The sequence below is a fragment of the Nansenia antarctica genome (genome assembly GCF_963989245.1).
Source record: "Nansenia antarctica genome assembly, chromosome: 2".
NCBI lineage: Eukaryota > Metazoa > Chordata > Actinopteri > Argentiniformes > Microstomatidae > Nansenia > Nansenia antarctica.
In genome coordinates, this window is record NC_137675.1 from 51,122,351 (window position 1) to 51,145,080 (window position 22,730).

Genomic DNA, 22,730 nt, shown 5'->3' on the forward strand with positions numbered 1-22,730 from the left:
CATTCACTTCAGGGAACGGGATATGCTCCAGAGGAGGGAGGGAGGGAGGGAGGGAGGGAGGGGTGGCAGGAGAGAGAAGGGCACGGTGCCTGTGTGCAGACAGGGTTCATTCCAGGGACAAATAAGAGGAGGGTGATCACTGGCACTCAGGAGAGAGATAGCGTAGCGCTGAAGGCTAGCTCCACTGGCTCCACTGGCTCTCAGCAGCAGCAGCGGAGCGGGACACAGCGTGTGGAACATTCCCCCGGGGTTGACCCAGGGCACACGTCCGGCCCTCCTTCCTCATCTCGCCCCGCGCAGAGAACAACCCCGACTCAGACAAAACACCGACCTCACCATCACAATCTACATCTTCTCCTCATTTATTTATTTCCCCCCCTCCCTCTCTTCGTTAAAAGATGGAGGCAGGTGCCGGAACCACAGAGGAGGGGGGGACTGAGTCTCACTGAAGGCCGAGACCGGTACTCAACCACAGCCGCGTGGCTTAATGCACCAACCACCAGCCCAGCACAAGGCTGCATGTGCTGGGTGTGGGTCCCTATTGTGTGTGTGTGTGTGTGTGTGTGTGTGTGTGTGTGTGTGTGTATGTGGGTGGGTGTGGGTGTGTGTGTGTGTGTGTGTGTTTTTTTCCTCTCACCCACCTTTGGTGTGTGTGTGTGTGTTTTTTTTTTCCTCTCCCCCACCTTTGGTGTGTGTGTGTGTGTGTGTGTGTGTGTGTGTGTGTGTGTGTGTGTTTCCTCTGCCCCGCCTTTGATTCTGTCTGCTCTGTCAAACAGAAATGGCTTCCTGTGGCTCTGAGCCACCCAGCTGGAAAAGCAGCAGGCAGGGTCCCACTAGGACCGCTCTGCTGTGTTTGTGTTCTCCATCTGACCTCTGACCTGGATTACTGTTGATTGGCTGGATGTGCTGGGCTCAAGTTCTGCACCGGCTACTCCACAGGGGCAGAGGGAGTGGTGTATGTGTGTGCTGGACTGAGACCCAGATGTGGGTGTGTGTGGCTGTGTGTGTGTGTGTGTTTTTATGTGTGTGTGTGTGTTTTTGTGTGTGTGTGTGTGGCTGTGTGTGTGTGTGTGTGTGTGTGTGTGTGTGTGTGTGTTTGTGTGCGTGTGTGTGTGTGTGTGTGTATGTGTTTCTCTATATGTGGGTGATCAGTCAATTGTTGACTGCTCACTGAGGTTTAATTTGAGACCGTCCCTCCCTTTGCCAGAAGCACTGTTCTTGAAAAAGGACCTTTGGAATTTATCTGCCGTCGTCTGCCGGGGTTCTCTCTCTGGCCCAGACACAATTAAGCTCTAACTCTCTGGCCGCCCCCATGTATCACTCAAGGTTTAAGGAGCAGTTAAGGACATTTCTTTGCACAGTGCTTTTTCGGCTCTGCCCTGTCGCTGAGCCACCGCCTCGGTGGGTAATGTCTCCTCCAAGTCTTCCTGCAGAAGGGGATAATTAACCAGCTGACCAAAGCTTTCTAAGATGGACCCCTGTAACATTTTCACTTTACTTCCATGTACATGTACTGTATGTCATTTGTTTTCCTAAGAGCATTTTTCCATGAGCACCCCCTGTGTCTAATGCATTCATCACCATCCTCTACCAAATACACTCACCGGACACTTTATTAGGAACACTGTACTAATACTGGGTAGGGTTTCCCTTTATTAGGAACACTATACTAATACTGGGTAGGGCCTCCCTTTATTAGGATTAGGAACACTATACTAATACTGGGTAGGATTTCCCTTTATTAGGAAAACTATTACTAATACTGGGTAGGGTCTCCCTTTATTAGGAACACTATACTAACAATGTATTAATCCCTCTCAAAAAAGCCTAAATTCTTCATGGTATTGATTCCACAATATGTTGGAAACATTCCTTTGAGATTCTGGTCCATGATGACATGATTGCATCACACAATCCCTGCAGATTTTTCAGATGCGCATTCAAGCAGTGAATCTCCCGTTCTACCACATCCCAAAGGTGTTCTCCTGTCAGATCCGGTGACTGGGAAGGCCACTGAAGAACACTGAACTCATTGTTACGTCCATGAAGTTTAAGATGTCTTTTGCTTTGTGACATGGTGCATTATCATGCTGGAAGTAGCCATTAGAAGTTGGGTCCATTGTGGCCATGATGAAGGGATGCACATCAGGTCAGCAACAATACTCAAATAGGCTGTGGCATTCAAGCGATGATTGCTTGGCATTAAGAGGCCCAAAGTGTGCCAAGAAAACATTCCCCACACTATTACACCACATCCACCAGCTACAGCTGTACAGGTGTTCCTAATAAAGTGTTCAGTGAGTGGATATGGAAGTAAGCCTCATGTACATTCTTGAATGATTCAATTCTGCACGCTATATTCACTAGAACATCCAGTGACAAATGTTGCATGCAACAATTGCCTCCGTGCTCTGTGCTAATTACTAATGAAGTCATGCATTTTGATAGGGTCTTTGATAGGGTATAAAATCAAATAGTATCAATATCCTAAACATTGTATACTGTACAGATTACTTGGAGACTCCCAGGTTGAGTTTGGCTCCCACTCTAGGCGTGTTGCCTGTCAGATTATGATAATCATAGATAAGATTTAGAAAATCTTTATGTGTGTACCAGGCTTTAGTGTGGTGCAGCGCTCTTTAGCCAAAAGGAAGCAAAATTAGGGGCCCATAAAATGCATTATCAGACTATCTATTTCACTATTTCTAAATAAGATAACAGTTCATAGCGTTTTTAAACATAGACCATGTCCGTGTACAATGCATTACACAAAGCTAGTTTGTAGGAATTGTAACGGGTATTTCCTGATTCCTATCCTATGTCATTTAATCCAGGTGCGTGGGCGTTAACTCCTGCCTGTCACCCACCGTGTTGGCAGCGCAGCTCCAAACCTCATCAGCTCACAAGACCCACCCGCCCTTATTTAGAATTAATTTCCCTCTCTGCCTCCGCTTATACCTATTAAAGGAAAATCCGCTTAGGAGACTCTTATGACTCATTTCACAGAGTCCTAATATAATAATTAGACACCCGAAAAGTGTCAGAGAGCTAACGTAGAGATGAAAATGTTCCCCGGCCTTTTTCTCAGCTCTGAAAGACAACGTGGAACAAAGAGTTGTTTTCTTCCCCTCGTCTTCCAGCTGGTTTTGTTGTATCGCCATAGTAACTACCAAAGGGACAAATGAGAGGGGCAGCGGAGGGTGTTTTATCTACTTAGCCAAACCTCGGCTTTGTGATTACAGCAGAGTAATGAAGCTTCTTTACTCATGCATATGCAATAGCATGATGGCGGTTTTCCTTTAAAGCGACTACCTCGCCATCCTCGCTCATCATTCCGTTTCTAATCATCAGCCACGCTCGTAATTACTTTCCAGTCTCTGAGGCTGAACACTCTTAGCGGCTCCTACCTCGCATAGTAGTTACATAACTACTGTACTACTATCTTTGTCTGAGGCCATTTCAATCCCCCGTCAGCCACCAGTACTGGAGGTACATCCTATCTGACAGCAGTATCACTGTACACAGAGAGCTGCCGTGTGCATTCACAGTCTGATGCTTTCAGGGCTTTCTCAACACTGCTAAAGACCCAGACCTCCCCTTACTGTCTGCTCCTAAAGCGCAGAGCGATAATTACACCCTCCAGGACTGTCTCTCAAATCCCTTTTTTTTTTTATACCTTCCCTTCATTCTTATGTAAAATAGCACAATCCCTTTCACAACGACATGCATGGTGGTTAGCCGAAAAAGGTGAAATTAATTTCAAGTCTTGTCACTTCTTTTCTTTATGAGTTATGAGTTTCGGGTTCACCTAGCACACGTCCACGGGTACGTCCTCGGTAGGGTTCTGACCTCCAGACAGGGGAGGTTTAATTAGCAAGCCACCCATCTGACTGTCTTGGTGAAAATGGCATCAATTCTATTGTCTCTGGAATCTAGGGTAGGCTGTACCGCGGGGAGACAGAGAAGTTCTGCTAGCTGCCCGCAGGAAGAGAGACATGGTCCCATGAGGTTATTCATGGTCTCCATCCTCTCCATCTCTGTATGAGATCATAGTAGTACTTGAATGCACAATCATACATAGGAGAATACATGGGCCTGCTTGAATGAGATCTCCAGAATATCACAGCCTGCCTTTTATTCATGTTTTGTAACGGCAACACCGACAACAACAACAACAACAACAACAAACTGGTTAGAGCTACGTACTGTAGCGTAGCTCCTCTCTTCCGAATGTGACACATCAACAGCTGAAGCGGACAGACTGTCATTTTACGAAAGTACAGCCTGTGCTGTGAGAGTACTGTGAGATTCCGTGTTCGTTTTTTTTTTTTCCAGGAGCAGCCAGTGAGCGAAGCTGTCATACCGTACAGTGAGTCCGCAAACTACCGAACAGCACATGTTGTGCTGTCACACACAGCTGTGGATCTGAAGAGTCGCGACCAGACAGCGGGTCAGAGTTTAACCAGAGGTCGGCTTGTGGGGGAGTGCTGCCGAAGCTCGACACGGGAAGCGTAGTCAGCCACAGATGCGGGGCTCGTTTCAAGTGAGTCTCCCAAGTCAGACGTGTTGCCTCCCACAAGTCACACACACTCCTGACTAACTACTCAACAACAGGCTCGTCTGGAGAAGACTCTCTTCTGAAGATTCTTTTCTCTCTCCCATCTCAAACTTCTCAAAAGCTTGATTCATTTTTTTCCCCAGGCGGTACCTCATTAAGCCGGTAAGAACGGCTGAAGACTAGTTGCTCGAGCGGGAGGTAGAAGGAGCCATCATCAGCCACAGATATCTGGGATCAGATACGCCTACCCCACAATCCTTACCACTAGGAGAGATTGAGGAAAATGTAACAAAATAAATAAAATCTGAGGTTTTACATGGAATTTCGACCTAAACGGGTCTCCAGACGATCATGTGCAGCGATGCTGCTTTGAATCTCTGTGACCACAGATCCCATATGTAGATTTATATGTCCCTGCTGGCTGGTTAACATGTCCTCTCTGACCAGACCAGACCAGACCAGACCAGACCAGACCAGACCAGACACACTCATCATGCAGAAAGCATCCACACTGAGGTTAACCTCAGCCCGTTCCACAGCGCCTTGGCACTTAGCATGTCTGTAAGGAGGGACCCACGCAGAGTGATGTCTTATTGAGAGGGGGGGGGCTTCACAGTAGTACTGCTGGCCCAGTCCACCTCCACCCTAATAGGGGCTATTTTTAGGAAGGTGCGTGGCAGAGAGACGGTCTATTATTCATTAACGCAGTGCGTGTCAGTGCCATGTAGTGTACATCTCATCTCTCCCTCTCTCTCTCTCTCTCCCCCTTCCTTTCTGTCTCTCATCATCTCCCCCCCCCTCTCTCTCTCTACTCTCTATACATGCCCACCTCTCTCTCTCTCTATCTATCTATCTCTCTCTCTCTCTCCCACTCTCTTTCGTTTCGTTGACTCGTTCCACAAGAGAGGTTAGGTCTCAGCCGCGGCTCCGTAGCCCCCTGTTCTCAATCACTCCTCTATAGTGCTCTTCCCTCTCCACAGGCACATGTCCATCCCTGTATTTCCATAGATTTTATTTGTAAATTATTTACCGCATGGCCATTACTGGGAACGCTAGTCTTTTACACTCGATCCCTGAAAACCCATCAGGAGGAGACAGGTGGTCCGTGGAAGGGGGGGGGGGGGCGACGACGATTTTCCGGAAATCCCTCTCTGGTGGAGTGAAAGCGTCCAAGTTCCTGTACGCGGGGATATGACTCACTCCCGGGCGACATTACAGTGAATTATTGAAGACCTCACACGAGGACCAGGACGCTCTGTTAATGTGTGTGATTTCAAGCTCTCTATACGCAGTTGACCCTGAAGTCGAGTAGCACCAAAAGAGTCATTTTGGTGATCCTGATCAATCATTATGTCGTTGCTCACGACTCTCCGAGGAGAGAGCTAATGACGGGGGGGGGGGGGGGGGACCGCTGAGCACGCTGGGATTCAGCACCGCTGTTTTCCGTCTCCCTGTGTGAAGTGAATCGCCCGGAGCACGGAGTTTGTTTGCACGGTGCTTATTATCTCGATTCTATCCTTCAATTTCACTCCCCCACCAAATGTCTGGACACAGACTTACATCACTGTCAAAACTGTCTGGTACTGCAAGTTACTGGCTCAGGGGGAATGACCCCCTTCAGCCACTGTCTGATTCTGCTGGCCGACTAACAGTTGCTGTGGTATTTCTTCTTATCCCCTCTTGTCAGCTCAGGAACCACAGTAAACACAATGAACTCTGGCCCTGCTGGTGTTAATGCTGAGTTAGCGTACAGGCCCTAGTCTAGTCCAACCCCTCAGCTGCACCCAACTGTATATCTTTGTAATTTATCTAAATCCTAGAAATCGATGACTCTGCTGTACTGGAGGTGCGAAGGTGAGGGATTGGAGTTTACATTTTCTCCTGACTCCAGAGTATTGGCACACGCCTCTCCTGGTGTTGAGGCTTTCGGATGAAGCCAGGGGTTGAGGTTCTTCACATATCTCTGATATTAGCGGTCTCACGTTACCGCTACGTGATGAGGTCTGTTTTTGCAATTACACCTGACAGTGGCTATGAGATGTCTTCATAATGTCTTTTCGGACTGCGTCCAGCCAACTAGCGTCGATAATCTCCTACCATTGTTACCTTAGACAGCATGCCGTTAAATGTCACTGTAATAATTGATTACAAGTATAGCACGATGTTGCAGATGAACAGCAGAACGCTAGTAAAACGGCTTTGAATGTGACTTCAGTGTGTCAAATTCATCTGACGTACAGTAATGGGATCCCCAAGGACAATGCTTCATTTGGTGTACTGCTTCTGAAGGCCTGTGTTTTAGAAGGCTGTGATTACATTTCCTGCGTGTTTAAGGGGATACAGTGATCTTTCCTTTAAGGGGATATTTAGCTGATGTCTGAATTTAGGGATTAATGCTTTTTTATCTGTATATATTGTACAATAAAGTTAGTTCACTTTCCTCTGTTTAGAAACCAAACTCTGCCTCAACTATATTGTTTAAATGTGTCACTAAGGGCAAAGTACTTCTATAAGGGCAGTGGGCACTAACCTCAAAGGTGTACCACTGTTTAATGGGGATGGAACAACAGGCTTTGTGACAAGGCCTGTCTCTGTGTCTCTCCATTGATGATAATAATAATAATAATAATAATAATAATAATAATAATAATAATAATTGTTTTGTTTGCCATGCAATCAACTTGTCAGTCAATTGTTGGAATGTGGTATTTTTTTTGCACTAGGCACAGGGTCAGCATTATGAGGGGACTCTCAGATCCGTGTTGATCAAGGACACACAAGAGAGTACACCATGTTCCTGCTCTGTTACCACATGACACAAGACACAGTGTCATGATACAAAACACTGCCTGTACGGTATGTCAGGGCAGACTAGTTTTATGAACGTACAGCACAGTATTTTGTCCCCAGCAGACATATTGTGGTACCATAGAAAGTGTGCTGTTGCCAATAACAAATCTTAAGATAGAGGGAAAACTATTGAAGTCACTCGCTTCTTACAGGCTGACTCTAAAAATAGCATTCCTGATATTTTAGCTCTGCCATGCTGCCATGCCTGTTTACTTGTATTTCCTATTCCGTTTTTGAAGTTGACCTCTTTCTGACAACCAATTTCCAAGATAGCATCGCAATTCTAGACGGGACCTGCAAGTTTGTGCCACCTCTCGAGATGGCTACTTTTCCCACATTGCTAGTGAAAAAAATACCTGAGGAAAAGATTACTCCCACAGGCAGTCTTAGTTTATTCCAGCATTGGAATTATTATCCAGCCATGATCGTTCCTCTATGATGTCTGCCGTATCAGAAGCGTACGTCTGTGGGTCCGAGCGTGTCTCAGTCTCCGCTAACACGCTGCTGCTGCCTCTCGGTCTGTTGGTTCGGCCAGGCGGGCCCAGGCAGGGAATTCGGTGCTGTGATAAGAAGACTGTGTCTGACTCTGGCCTCAGTGGTCTGAACGTTTGCCATGTTATCTATAAAGATAGCTCTGGAATGCATTAGCACTGCAGCTCTGTTCTCACTCTGGCTCTGCTGGAGACAGAGGGAGTGGAGATGTGGGTCCTGAACTAACTCTGCTACACTGTATCTCTGGGTGGGGGGTAGGCCTCAGGACGACCTTCACCCATAACCTCACCCCCCGCTCCCCCCCCCCCCCCAAGCTCTCAGCAGGGCTGGACCCCACCACACATCGAGAGAAAAAACAGAGAGAGGGGTCAGGAGAGTGGGAAGAGAGAGGGAGTGGGACATGGAGAGCTAAAACCACAGTATTTACCGGTATTTACAGGAGGTTTTCATTTGTCATTGTATGTGCCCATTGAGCCAGTGTGCAAGGGGAAGGTCAGGTTTCGGTCACATGTGGGTCTCTGCTAAGCTCAAGAAGAATTGGAAGAATAGATTCAGCCCTTGCATTGGAGGGGGGGAACTATCCTTTGCACTCTGTTTCTATTGTGCATTGGCATTCCCACTACTTATTTCCACCCGGTCGAAACTCGAAACCTTCTTTCAGCTCCATTTGGGAGAGGTGGTCATGGCTGAGCTGTCAGCCTGGGAACATTGGCAGCCAGTATGAGATCAGGAAGGTAAACAGAGAGAGTAAACAACCGCGATCTGGAGAGCAGAGCTCTGACTGCCTCCTTCAGCCTGGTGTGAAGTAGGGGCTAAAATGATATGATGACGTAATGCGTTTTCAAGTACCTTTTATGCGTTTTCATCACACTTGTTACAAATAAGGTGCTAATGCAGAAATGGGTCATTTACCAGGCCTTTCAAAGTGAACCAGTGTTGGTAAATTAAAGGGAGTTATGAATGAATGAATGGTCTTTATTGTCATTGATATAGTACAGGTACCAAACAACGACATTTGGGAGGGGGGGCTCCCCTGGTGCTAGGAAAAAAAAAACTAAAAACAAGAAGGGAAAAGAGCTGGTTTACATAAATAAAGGCTATGTACACTATCCACTATACTATACTATACAAATAAAACACTGTGCTGTACTCTATGTGCTATGCTATACCTATTCTAACATTTCCTATTCTCTGAACCTTATGTACCCTAGGGTTGTCATATTGCACATAGTGTTATTGCACATTCATTTAAAGTGTCGCAGTTTGCAGGTTTGAAATGTACACAGTTGTGTTTCAGTATTACACTTGATTTCAATCTAGTAGCTGCCATCAATTTAGATATTTGTATCCCGATTTTTACCTTTGGCTCACCCAGTGGCTTTTGTGAAGGTGCAGGATGCGCAGTCACATGTGCATGCACGCACGCACGCACGCACACACACACACACACACACACACACACACACACACACACACACACACACACACACACACTCACACACACACACACACACACACACACACACACACACACACACACACACACACACACACACACACACAGTGATTTACATGCACAGACACAAGGGCTCCATTATAGTAACTTATTTACCCTATAATGTACAATTTAGTACCGTGAAATTCCTCTGTCATGGATATTAAGCTCACCATGTTACTTCACTAAAGGCTGAAGGCAAATGGCCCAAATGGCCTTTACACTTGGAAATGCTGATGTACAGTAGATATCCTTCGCGCATATGGCTCCCTTTTTTTTCTTCTTTTTTTCTATTTATAGCCATTTTCATCCCGGCACTGCGCTTGTATCGTAGAACACAGGCTGACATGTTCCCTTACCCACAGTATACCCTTAAATAAAGTGCTTGATGCATATCAGCTACATATCATATAAAGAAACTAGATGGGTAAATATGTTTAGAGGGTAAAACATAGACTAAAGTGCAGTTGATTGCAGAACATTGCGTTGGCTCAGGGCATTTATTGACAATAAATATTGTTGCATTACAGAGGCATGTACTGACACGTACTGATACCTATGACCCTCTTTCTCTGAGTCATCCATCATGTTTCCATGTTGCCATCTCTTTTTTTGACCGTTACTGTCCCACAATGTCCATCACAGTCACACATCTCCTCAGAGTTCTGCTTGTCACCAGGCAAGTTATTGTCACAACACGTTGCGACCTTGACCCTGATGCTACATTACACTACATCCATGATGCGTCTCTACAACATCTGCTATGGTAATCATTCTACACTGACACTAGTCTGTCCATTACAAATTACCTGGAATGGGAAGTTACATTGAAACGTTGAAGGCAAGGACGATCAAAGGCCATTACTGTTATGGTTGTGATTAATGCTGTTGCTGTTGTTGTTGTTGTTGTTGTTGTTGTTATTGGTGTTAGCACTGCCCTAGAACATTGGGGTTAGGTGGAAGGTTTTCAATTAATCTCTGGCTTGAATCAAAAGTGTGTGTGTGTATGCACGTGTGTGCGTGTGCGTGTGTGTGTGTGTGTGTGTGTGTGAGAGAGAGAGACACACCTGTATTGTGTGCCGTCCCAGACACGCTGGTTGTTCTGACCTTGCGTGGTTTCGACGATCAGTCTCTGTTAGTTTTATCGCTTTTCCCTCCTCTTTTATCTTTTTCCAAGGCCGGCTCACATCCGCGGTAGGTGAGTGGATTAGAGAATAAAGAGACCAGTCCCCCCTCAAGGGTCTGCTCACGCTGCTCCGCGGCTTTTGAATATTCCTCTTTGTTTTCTTACCAGACAAAACAAAAACAGACAACAGACACCCCGAGAGCAACATTTCACGGCAAGGCCTTGAAAACAGAGAGATATTTGTGAGGTAATTGATTACCTTTCGAAGGTAATCCATGAAATAGATATTATGCTGTTGCACTGAATGCCGTGTTTTGCAGAGGTGTGACTTTTGTGTGTTTTTTTGGTTTGTCTCTTCCTAACCATGACAACAGGTCGCCGGTGGAGCAGAGGAGGGGTCGGTCCCTGAGACGGCACTGACCCAACAGCCCGGGGCGCGCCACAGCTTTGTCCAGGAACACTTCCAGGCCCAGTACAAGTGAGTCACTCCTCTACCTGACACACCACCTGACTCTCATAGTAGGTGAAATAGGCACGGCTGTCGTGGTGTTCACTGGTTTCAATATACAGTGCCTAGTGCTTTGATCACCAGTAGTGCTGGGTATATGTAGATATAGGCAGAGCAGACGGAGTGTCCTCCGGCTTGGCAACAAGAGTTCCAATACAATGACGTTCTAATTCACATCGTCATTGGAATGCCATGGGTCATGCAACTTTTGGTTGAAACATGGTGAACATGAAACTACTATGTGTCATACTGTAAAAGGTATGTATCTCCTCTTTAGCCCCTTAGCTTATCATCACCGGAAAATGCTTGTGCTAATAGGATGAAACACACGATCAACTTCCGGATCAGCAACAGTCCTTCTTATTTCTCCTCCGAAGGTCGATCACACGCAGTACGATTTGAGACTTAATAGAGTCGTTTTGTTGAACCTCAGAGAGTTCCCTTTTAAAAGATCTAACCTATCTTCATATGAGTTGACTAATCTCTGGATGACTCTTGGTGTACAGTACCAGGCCCGGCCCTAGGACTTTTGTGGCGCTAAGCAAGAGTTTTGTTATCAAGTTTTAGTATTACTATTAGTTTTGGATTGACGGGTGTTTCGTCGACAGTGAGCAGAGTTTTTTGCTTGACGGTAAATCGACGACAAAAGTGTGGCCCCCCTCTAGCAGTTGTGACCATAAACAACCGCATAGACTTTTTATGCCAGCGGCCGGCCCTGTACAGTACGTAGACAGAGTTGTGTGTGGCAGTACCAGCTCTGTTTTTCTTCTCATACTGTACCTTATCCATCTTCATATCTCTAGAGATATGACTGATGGATATCTGCTGCTTATTCCTTTAAGTGTTGATGAAGTACGTAGATAGATTTCTTAGTTTAGAAGGCGACATTTGGTTCTTACTCCTGGCGCTGAATATGGAGAGTTATGGTGTCTTTATGGTTGTACATACAGCATCTTAACACTAGAACACAGCCATGCCTTTTAACCTACTAAAAGAGCCCCCTCTTTTACAATGCGAAGCTGCTATTTACACACAACGACCACTAGTTGACCGCTTGTAAATTAGCCTGCTTCCTACACAGAAAAACTGCAAAATAGCTTTATATTATTTTATCCTGATGTGATTTTGAAAATGTAAGGATACTGGGTGGTAGAACGCACATATCTAGGAAAATCCATGAAAGGAGGGTCCTGAAATTTTATATTTATCGGCTGCTGCTCCCATGTTGCTGTTATTCAGAGAGTTGTGTGTCGAGTGTCAGTCAACCTGTTCCTCCGATTCCGTGTGTTGAATTTCAAACAGAGAAGTTTGTTTTTTTACTTTCTCTGTCCTTTGTCTAATCTTTTTTTTTTGTTCATGCCTCAACGTGCTCCTCAGATGATAAAGGAAAGGAGAACTAATTAAAAAGTGTCCAAATGTGACAGCTTTTGTTCGTTTGTTTTCCGTCACAGCCAGTAGTGATTTCTGATGGAAGTTGTCATGCATGTCCATCAAGGATGTGCTCGTATTGAACCTGAATGTGGTCGTTTGTGAATGACACCAGATTAACCAGTGATTCATTCAGAATTAGCCACACTGTGGCTCGGGAACAAAGGAAGTCTGAGGACATTCCAATTGTTTTATACGATGCAGATTATGCTTTCATGTTGCTTCACATGTTATTCAGTTGGCCTTTTGGAGCCCATTCATTGAACATTATCACAGCGGACGAGGGTAATACAGTACAGTAGCCGTAGTAGCTACAGTGTGAAATCTCAACTTGCAACAAAAACACTAAACAGTGTCTTGATATTGTCCTTTCTCACTACCTGTAATAGTCACAATTCTCCTTTGACTTGGGAACCTCACCTAGAGGAGAGCAGTGCACAGTTACAGTCCTATACTCAGGGTTCCCGCGCTGGTCTTAAAAAGCCTTAAAGTCTAAATTCCAGCAACCTGATCTATAAGGCCAAAAAAGGGCTTAAATTCCGGTAAAAAAAATGAGGTACTAGGTCTTAAAAATTAGATTAGCTTGTCCTGCAAGGAAATCAGTCCGATCACATCTATTTACACGGGAATTAATCAAGCTGGAACCTTTTTTGTCTGTGTGGCAGTGAAATCCCCAATTTCATCACCTTGAGGATGACAAAAAGCTATCATATGGTGTCACGAATAGGTAAAAAATTATATTCAGGGGCGCTTAGGTGGCGTAGCGGGTTAAGTGTCGACCATGTAACCGCAGGGTCCCCGGTTCGAATCCGGCCGGGGACATATCCTGCATGTCATCCCTCCTCTCTCTCTCACCCATCCTTCCTGTCTAATTCTCCACTGTATCTATCAATAAAAAAGAAAAATATGAGTGGGACTGCCCCACTCAGAAAAAAGAAGAAAAAGAAAAGATATCTATTCAAAGAGGTCTAAAAAGGTCTAAAAAGTTCTTAAATTTGACTTGTTGAAACTTGTAGGAACCCTGCATACTGCTACCACCATGTAAGGCAGTCTCCTATACTGCACGCAGGGGCACTTTTCTTCCCACATCTCAGGCCAACGGCTGTAATCTCCTGTTCTTATTGATTGGATTAAAGCGTAATTGCTAGGTACACCACATGTAATGGAGATGTCATTATTTCTCTTCCTATGGGAGGAGCATGCATGGGCAGGAGAAAGGGTAACCTCATTACTCCACTGCAGCCAACCCAGTAATTACCAAGAGGAGGGCATCAATACGGACAATGCTTGTGGGAACGGCGCAGTGAAAAAGACTGACCTTCCTTCCACCCTAATCTTTACGTTAGATAACTAGGGACCATTTTAACGGAATTGTGCCGGGGTGAAATGAATGGGGTTGTGTTGAGTTCTGTTTGAGGTCAAGTGGAAAAGCCACTCAGCAGCCCTAGACTAGAGAGGGCCCGACGGCTCCAACACACCGCAAGCGTCAACCTCGGCAGTGCGTGTGCGTTTCATTTGGTCGGCCATGTTAGTGTGTCAGAGCGTGTGAGGCACGCGTCTCAAGCGTGTGTCGCGCTGGCTGCCGCGACACGTCGTCTAGAAATTAGGACTCTCGCCTATTTTTTTCTGAGCGCCGCATGCGTTGCAGGCGAAGCTCAATGTACAAAGACAGGGCTGGCAGTCGCAGCACCGCAGTTAGAGCCACAGATGACACGCAGCAGCCAGTGTGGAAGCCGCAAGGGTGAGAACCGCAGCAGTTCCGCCACGCACGCGTGCTGCGTGTACACAGGCGTCCGGTGTGTTGAGGGCTAATAGTCTGTTAAAACTGTTAACACAGTATGTCTACAAGATTTCAAGAAAAATAGGAGCACCTGACCTCTTTGTTCTCTGACGAAACTGTCTTAGACTAAAGTGGTAATTTCTCTTTCTACAACAGCATGTTTGGATACTGGATTCTGTTTGGCTAGTAACAGTGGTAAATATCTCAACAACCCACTGTTCAGACCGCATTTCCAGTATCAATGCGCCTCCCAATCAATCTGATTAAGAACACCTGTGCTGACCTACAATGCAATGGTTGATCTTGTTTATGGGACTATATTCTGTGGCGGAAGGATATACGTATGTATTCTGAAACGATTAATGATTGTAAATACATAAATGTTATGTTACAACTGTGTATTTATTTGTTATATTATGTGGTGGCTGTTGTAGAAAAGCAATTTACCAATCGAGGGCGGGGGTTGTGGACTCATTTACCACTGTACAGGGTTCGGCTACACCTCGTGCCACAACCCTGTACCAGTGGTAAATGAGTCCACAACCCCCTTCCTCTCATGGTAAATTGATTCCATCTACTGTAAGAATGGACAGTTAAGTGCAGCTTTATCAATATCAGCATTATCAACATCACTCAGTTTTGTCTCCCTGTAAAGCCCATTGCATGCATCTGTGTATGAAGGTGCTATAAATAAAATGAGATTAGATTAGATATGAGTGTATAAATGACATAAGCTCCTTATTACATGTTATATGATTGATGATTCACTTGCTTAGTCAAATGTATTGATTGTAAGTCGCTTTGGAATAAGGCGTCTGCTAAATGCCAAAAATGTATATGGAAAAGCAACTTCAAGTTGTATCTGGTTCCTCTGTATCCGGGTTGGATTACTAACAGTTAGTACACACATTAGGTGGGCACAGCAGGTGACGGTTACATTAAATTATGATTGAATAGCATGTCTGCATAGTGCTTCTGCCTCGAAGATATAAATGATGAATAGTTTCTCAAAATAAGGACTTTCCAGAATTGCATTGCTTACAACAATCCTTTCAGTTGATATTCAGAACACCCTAACACCCACGTAAGTGCACGCATTACATATACACCATCTCTGAACCTTTAAGTGTACCCGTTTAATCTGGGAGATAAAAATAACTCTTCAGTGTTTCTAAGAAATGGACCCATCTGACAGCTGTGGTCTCCAGTTCACTTGGAGTTTCTTTGTAAAGTATGTTTAAGTTATAATAACTTATAAGTTATTATTATTATTATTATTATTATTATGTAAGCTCTCTGAGAAAGACCCAAGTGAGTGTTCAAACTGCCTTAGTGTACAATGCATCTCTGAGATACACTCACACACACACACACACACACACACACCCCCCACCAAACACCAATATAGCTTTGGCTGTAGTTTTTTCCTGGATTACCCTGAAAGACGTGGTACCTTGTTGACAAGGACAAGGACTTATGTGAACAGCTGTTGATAACAGAACTGTTGTTCCAAAGCCCATATTGTGTCAGATGGAGATGTGATAATTCATTTGATAAAACTCTTAACGGAATGTACTACATCTTCGGACCTTTTAACCGTTCGCCTTCTAATTTCCTGCTTGTTTTTGTTTCTTCCATCTGCCAATTCCTTGGGAAATTGGCAGCTTGGTGTTATGCCGGTAATACATCTGTCAGAGCGCATCCCTTAATTGCTACCCACTGACAAATGTTTCTGCTTTGACACACGGGAAGTGGGCGTGTCCAGACAGGAAGCACGTACCATTGCTGGCAGAGCCTGTTTCTCCTTACCCACTCATACATGGTGCCAGACTGAAACTAGGAGGGTTTAGACACAAACACAACGCTTGACTGGTCAGACTGACTGACTGACTGACTGACTGGAGGCAACCAGTCCCAAGCCAAATAAGTCTACTGAAACAGCGTCCTGTAAATGGAGCATAGTGTTAGTTCAGGTAGGGCGCTCTAAGTCAGGTGACAGCTGGTTCACACGGATGCAGCACAGTAAATGGTAAACGGACTGCACTTATATAGCGCCTTTATCCAAAGTGCTTTACAACGGCCTCTCATTCACCCATTCACACACACATTCGCACACCAATGGCGGCAAGCTACCATGCAAGGCGCCGGCCCGCTCAATGGGAGCAATTTTGGGGTTCCACCAACCACCTCCACCCACTTGGTCGCTCTGTGTAGCCTACCTGCGCGGGGTTCATAAGTTATGGGCCCCCTGACATGTACAGTGCCCTGCGCAAGTAATGGGACAGCAGGGACGTGCCGTCCATATAAGCAGGGTAAGCAGTGCTTACCCAACGAAAAAAGAAAAAAGGAAAATATTAAAATAAAAGTGCATGTAACCGTTTGTTTTCATTAAAAGAGTCGTATTTTAGGTCCCAGGGCAGCAGGAGTCATTCATTTTGACGTTGCATTTTTAGCGCCACCTGTAGGAGTAAAGCACTCCCTACTCTGCTTTGCATATAAGCACTCCGCTCTCTGCTTTCCCTCGCGTCCATTCGAATGCGTGAAAATGTCTTTTTTTCCGATGCCTCAGCCAGCTGTTTAATGTGACCAGGGTAAGCATGCTTACAGCCAATCAGAGTAGGTCTTTCATTCCGATAAGAGCTACTGATTGGCTCTTATCACTTTCAAGTTCACTTAACATTTCACCTCTCGCCCGGCAGAATAGCTTATGCCAGCTAGCTCAAACGATCTAAATAATAATAATCAATAAGGATAACTTGCTTGATTTTGTGAATATGGACATTACTGTCAGCGACCTAAAGGGATTTCGTAGACTGGACTGGACTGGAAAAACACAACTACTGGCTAAAGGCCGCCCGGCCGCTCGCTCACCGATGTTCACACACAGAAAGGGAGAGTCGCCAGCGGCTACAGCAAGCCTGGTATGAGCGGTTTATATGATGTATATGATTCGCGAGGCTGGTGGCGATCTGTGCTTGTTTATATGGTTTGAGTACTTTGAGAGGGAGGGTCTGTGATGTGATGTCAAGTGCCTGTGTGACAAAGTGTGAAAAGAAAGTGTGTTGTGTTTACTATGGAGGATGGAAACGGTGTGTGTCTGTGTTGTGCGTGTGCGTGTGCGATGTTGAAACTGGATTTCAGTAGGTTGGCTACTTGAAAATATCTTTGAACAATGAGCACCCCTGATATAGTCGAAACTGGCAACTGTTTTTTGTTTTTTTGGTAATCTGATCACAAAGTGACACTACAGTTTATTAGCGGGTTCTAGGGCATCAAAATTGCATTTCCTTGAAACTGCGTTCACTGATAGCGTGTATGTGTAATTACGTGTATTTCTATATCTTATGCTTACCCAATCTAAAAGCTCACGGCACGTGCCTGTGGGACAGTGAAGCTCTTTCGGCTCTACACGCCAAACATTTCAAATCAAACCTCAGGTTTGAGGTTAAAGTCGAAATTATCGATGAACTATGGGGTTAAAGTAGAGATTCTCCGCTTTTATTTGATGGTATTTGTGTACATATTGGTTTCACCATTCAGAAAAACTCTTTTTATGCATAGTCCCCCTATTTCAGGGTTCCCAAAAGTAATGGGACAGATTTAGCAGATGTCCAAATGAAGCACTCATGTTTAGTATTTGGTGGACAATCCTATGCATGCCATAACCGCCTGTAGTCTGCGACCCATTGACCCCACCAGATGCTGGCCTCCTTGAGAGACTTCCTGATCTGTGGAACAGTGGTTTTGGGGGTTTTCTTAATTATGGTGAGCAATCTTGGATGATGTGGTTGATATTGGTAAGCCTAAGGTTTTGGCTAGGTTTCAGATTGTTCAGTCTAATAATGGCTTCCTTGACTTTTATTGACACCTCTTTGGTCCTCATGTTGACAGACACCAATAACAATCTCTGAAGGCAAATCCAAAGTCTAGAATCAATACTAGACCTTGACAGCTCTCTTATGCCTGCGCAATGATCTCACGGAACACACCTGACTAGTTGACTGATGTTACTAGGCATACATGCCTATTTTTCTAAAGAAGAATTGTTTCTTTTATCAGTCAGTTTTAGATTCGTTTTCCAAGTTATATCTTTTTAAGAAAAGGAGCATTGTAATTCATTTCAACATGTTCAAATGTTATTAGACAGACATTCTATACAGTGTTCAGAGACTCAAGAGATAATTAAACAGCGGCGTTGATGCTAAAAACCTGTGTAGGGCTACTTTTTTTCCACACAGAAAATTGATCAGGAATCGATAAAGAATCGTATCGCTATCAATAACATCTATTCCCATCCCTACATATGACTCACTAGAAATACCTGCCGAGCCAATTGTCCCATGTCTTTTGGGTACCTATGCATAAAACATGTTGTAATTTCAAACCAATATGTACACTAATAAAAAAACTAAGTAAAGTAAAGGCTGATAATCTCTACTTTGCCCTCATGGTAATTGAACATTTAAAGTCCCACTATATATACTGTATACATGTATCTTTTTGGTCGGTAACTCCAGGCAGGGAGCTCTAAAGAGTGGAGTTATCCAATGATGTCAAGCTTCAACGTATTATGTAATAAATGTTCTAACTTGCATGTTGGCTGCATTTGTGCAACGGTGCATTGAATTATGATGTCATAAATAAACACAACCAACGACTTGTTTACTTGTACGAATCACTTCCTCTGGGAGAAGCTACTTAATTATCTAAAGTAAAAGTGATGTCCTTCATTACTGCAGTCAACCTTTCTTTTACTACTTGGTTTGCAAACGACGTGTGGTGTAAATTAAACAGGAAAGTCCCCCACTGAAATCCATTTTGACAAATTGCTTTTTGAGACTGCAGTAAGCTTCTCCTCGAAGTTTGTCTTAGGGTTGTCATGACTGATCTATGGAGCTGGCAGCCACACATTCACATCTTTAGTGATCAGGATGAGTGCTGCATTGACAGCACAGCAGTTTGTCATTTTCTCTTCGGAATGAATGTACAGTAGTAGGTGTACTTGTTTTCAAATGACTGTAATTCATTCATGCCTACACCATTTCTCACAAGGAACATCACTTTAAATCCCAGTCACCCCAAATCAGCCTGCCTTTCCTTAACCTAGCCCATCACCGAGGGCAGTCAGACTGTCGTGTCGGAGTATTCAGATCATGAGCTCAGGGAAGGCCATCGGTGTCGCTGAGATTAAGATTAAGGAATGAAAGATTCTAAGATTGAAAAACCTCAGCCCAAGGCTTTCATGGAGGCCAAAAGTGTGTCAAAGTTGACTGATTCAGAACCCTATGGTCAAGGCCGTGACCTAGGAAGAATTGAGTTGAGAGAATAGTGATTTCCTCATACTATTCGGCTACCTTTGGTCTTAGCATTGCACAATACTGTATGGCAGTGAGCGTAATGCAAACCCTATTAATACTTGATAAAGTTCACCCTTGCATGGGGGTGCCTATTATTAAACCCTTGCATGGGGCTGTCCTGTTTCTCATAGTCGATTCCTTTGATTTATTAATTTGATCTCCTATTGCCCTCCAGCATTGGAGTGCGGCTTCCACACCACTGTCCAGTGTGACTATGCAATGTCCAGAGTTGACAGGCCAGAGAATTATCCCTGTAATGGCCCTGGTTGTCATTATACAATCCCCATGCCTATTAGACCTGATCTTTAACTGTGTCCAAACAGGTTGAATAGATACTTACGACAAACATACATTATTGTCTTTGATTACCCAATGTTGTTTGATGTTGATTCGATGCTTCATTCATCACATGTCGGTGTTATGCGATGTAAAGTTCATGCTGAATATGATGGATTTCAGTGTGAAGTTCATGAATTCACTTTTTAAAAAATCAGTTATACAGTAATTATTACTGTCCTTTTCGATTATGTCTATTATTATCATCAAGTCAATTGTATGTGGTTATATGGATTTCTCAACCTTCTTATTTAATTACCTCCGACTCATGCCCAGTTCAGGAAGGTTCTAGCGTAGTAAAGCGTTGATATTATTACTCGCTCGGTTCTGATCCCACAGCGCGCATGACTCATGGCCAGGCATGGATAGAGAAGTCAGCGGAGATCTCTGTGTTTCCTGTCGAGCGCTGGTCGTTAGAGTGAAACCGAGCGGCGGGCAGCGGAGCGTGTCAGAGGAACATGGTGCTGCAGCTCCACCGGGAGCACCAGGGTACGGCGTCGGCACGACAACCCGCCACGTTCTTGCGAGAGCTTCCTCGCCGCTCTTTTCGCCTGAATCGTTTTGACTGGGTGACCTTTGTTTTGTCTGCTCGCCTTGATGTATGTGTTTATATTTCTGAGGGAGACTCGGATAAATAGGGTTGCGTGAGGTGATGAAGGGTCCTCCGTGGGGATGCTTTTATTTGGTCTGGGTGATATGACTCACACGTAGACGTAAGGGACTCATATGCACAATCTCTACAGGGTCACTGTAGAGTCACCTTTTGAATCTACTACTACTACTACTAGTACTAATAATAATAGATTTTATTTTAAAAGCGCCTTCCTCAAATCACACAGGACACTGTACAGAAAGAAAACATAATGTGGACGTGGTGTTGTGATCAAAGCATACCGGGATCCTCCACAAACAGATGATGTCTTCCAGGCGGCTTAACGCCGCAGAGCTCGCTGGGGAGAATTAACAGACGATGTTTAAAGCCTTAACCTTTAGTAAGATTTTCTAATAATAGCTGTCTTCGGAAAAGACAACGAAGATAATTTATTCAGGGTAAGCTGACAGACCCTGAAGATCTGGGTGGAAAAAAACTGCCTTCTATCTATTTGTGTCAGAGCTATAGTGTGTTTGATCTCGAGCTCTTCAGCATCGCTGCCTCTCAGACAGGGATTCCCTCTCAACTGCTCACGCTCCGTCCATTAGACACGGGCGGAATATCACCTCCTTTTTCTCTTTTAAAGTGTTTCTTTCCAGTTCGTCCCACATCTAGGTTTTAGTGGGGCCCTGAGTGTTATTTGTATGCATGGGGCACGGGGCAGCTCCTCTGCATCCTGTGGAGAATAACACATCCGTAGGGGAGCGATCCACTCTGCCAAGAGAGAGCTCCACTCAGAGCCCAGTGTCAGCTGGGTGGAGTTGAATGGAGCTTTATTCACCCACCCCCCACCACCCTCTCTCTCTCCCTCCACTGTGGATCTGTCAGGTGCCTTCCTAGAAGAGAAACACATTTGAACAGCTCTGCTTGGGCTGCATTTCCCATGGTAGGATACCCCCCCTGGTTGTAAAGATTCCCAACGTGCAGGCCGGGCAAAGTGAAAGCTGTGCACTGACCCAATGAAGAACCTGCAAGCAAATGACTTGGGAAATACTTGTCTAAAAATGTCTCTTGTGCTGGACACGGGTAGGGAGGGAGAGGGGAAATTGGTGGTTGAAATTCACAATTGAATGGGAAACCTGGCTATGTCTCGGTAATCATTTTTGATGGTAAGTATACAGCAAAGCCATAAAGTAAACTCAATTTCTAGAGCCTGAAATTGCTCCCCCAAACTTCTCTTCCTCTCATATTCTCTCAGCCGCTCTAAAATAATGCTTTGTAGATATTGCCTCTGGGGAGATTTCTCTGTGGACAGACAGACAGTGTGCAAGAAAATCCCTTGTGCCCACTCTGTTTCATATCCTCGTATCCTCAATGCTTTAAAAAAAACAACAACAACTGTTCAGATAAGATCCTCTTTGATGAAAATAAGTTATTGTATGAGAGGCCCTCATTAGACTAATGGTTATTCTCTCAATGCTAGTGGTTTGTTTTTAGTCGGAGCAACTGCAGGAATTCAGTTAAGGAAAAACTAACAAAGCAAAACAGGATTTTGACAGTCTGTATTCTAAAGCCCACACTTTAGAACAGTTTTTGGTGTATGTTCTGTATTTCTTCTCCTGCGACTCTGATAGCCACAGACATCCTTGTAAAAATGCATTTCCCCTCCTGACAAGAAGAACCAGTCGCAAGGTCCCAGGCTGATGGAACTACTGCTGGACAGAGAGAATGCACTAGGAGTGCAGTTCTCGAGAAAACACTCACCGAGCAGTCTTAAGGACTTCCGTGGAAAGGTTCTCTGAGTCATTGTTAGAACAATTAGTCATTCGCTGGAACGAGCAACTTCCTCTTCCATTATGATGGTTTGTTGGAACAAGTGGATTCAGGGGATAAAAAAGACTGAATGGAAAAAATTGGTGGAGTGGAAGGTTGGTTCTTTGTTCCCCCTCTCCTTTGTTGATAACTAAACACACAGAGGGAGTAGACCATCTCTCAGGAGCGCTTCGGCGCAGGGTAGAGTGATGCAAGGAGCTGGAAACTACGGCTGCTGGTTCCCATTTTTATCACTTATATTTTTCCCATTCTCACACTGTAGCGAGATCAAGGCTCTTTGAACTCTGTTCATTTCTCACAGCAGAGATGTACTCGTGCTGCCAGCTTACAGAAACCTACAACGGTGAATCTTTAATAGCTTCAAACATGAATCGA

General features: G+C 44.7%; 1 protein-coding gene across 1 annotated transcript in view; it reads left to right on the forward strand.

The window, feature by feature from the left end:
• LOC308151069 (ubiquitin carboxyl-terminal hydrolase 43-like) overlaps window positions 1-22,730 on the forward strand; it is a gene marked incomplete at both ends in the record, with an annotated part of 89,760 nt that overhangs the window by 15,594 nt on the left and 51,436 nt on the right. The window contains one exon of the mRNA XM_080523880.1: window positions 10,896-10,999. Coding sequence (XP_080380006.1) covers window positions 10,896-10,999 — 104 coding nt within the window. The remainder of the gene's footprint in view (window positions 1-10,895; window positions 11,000-22,730) is intronic.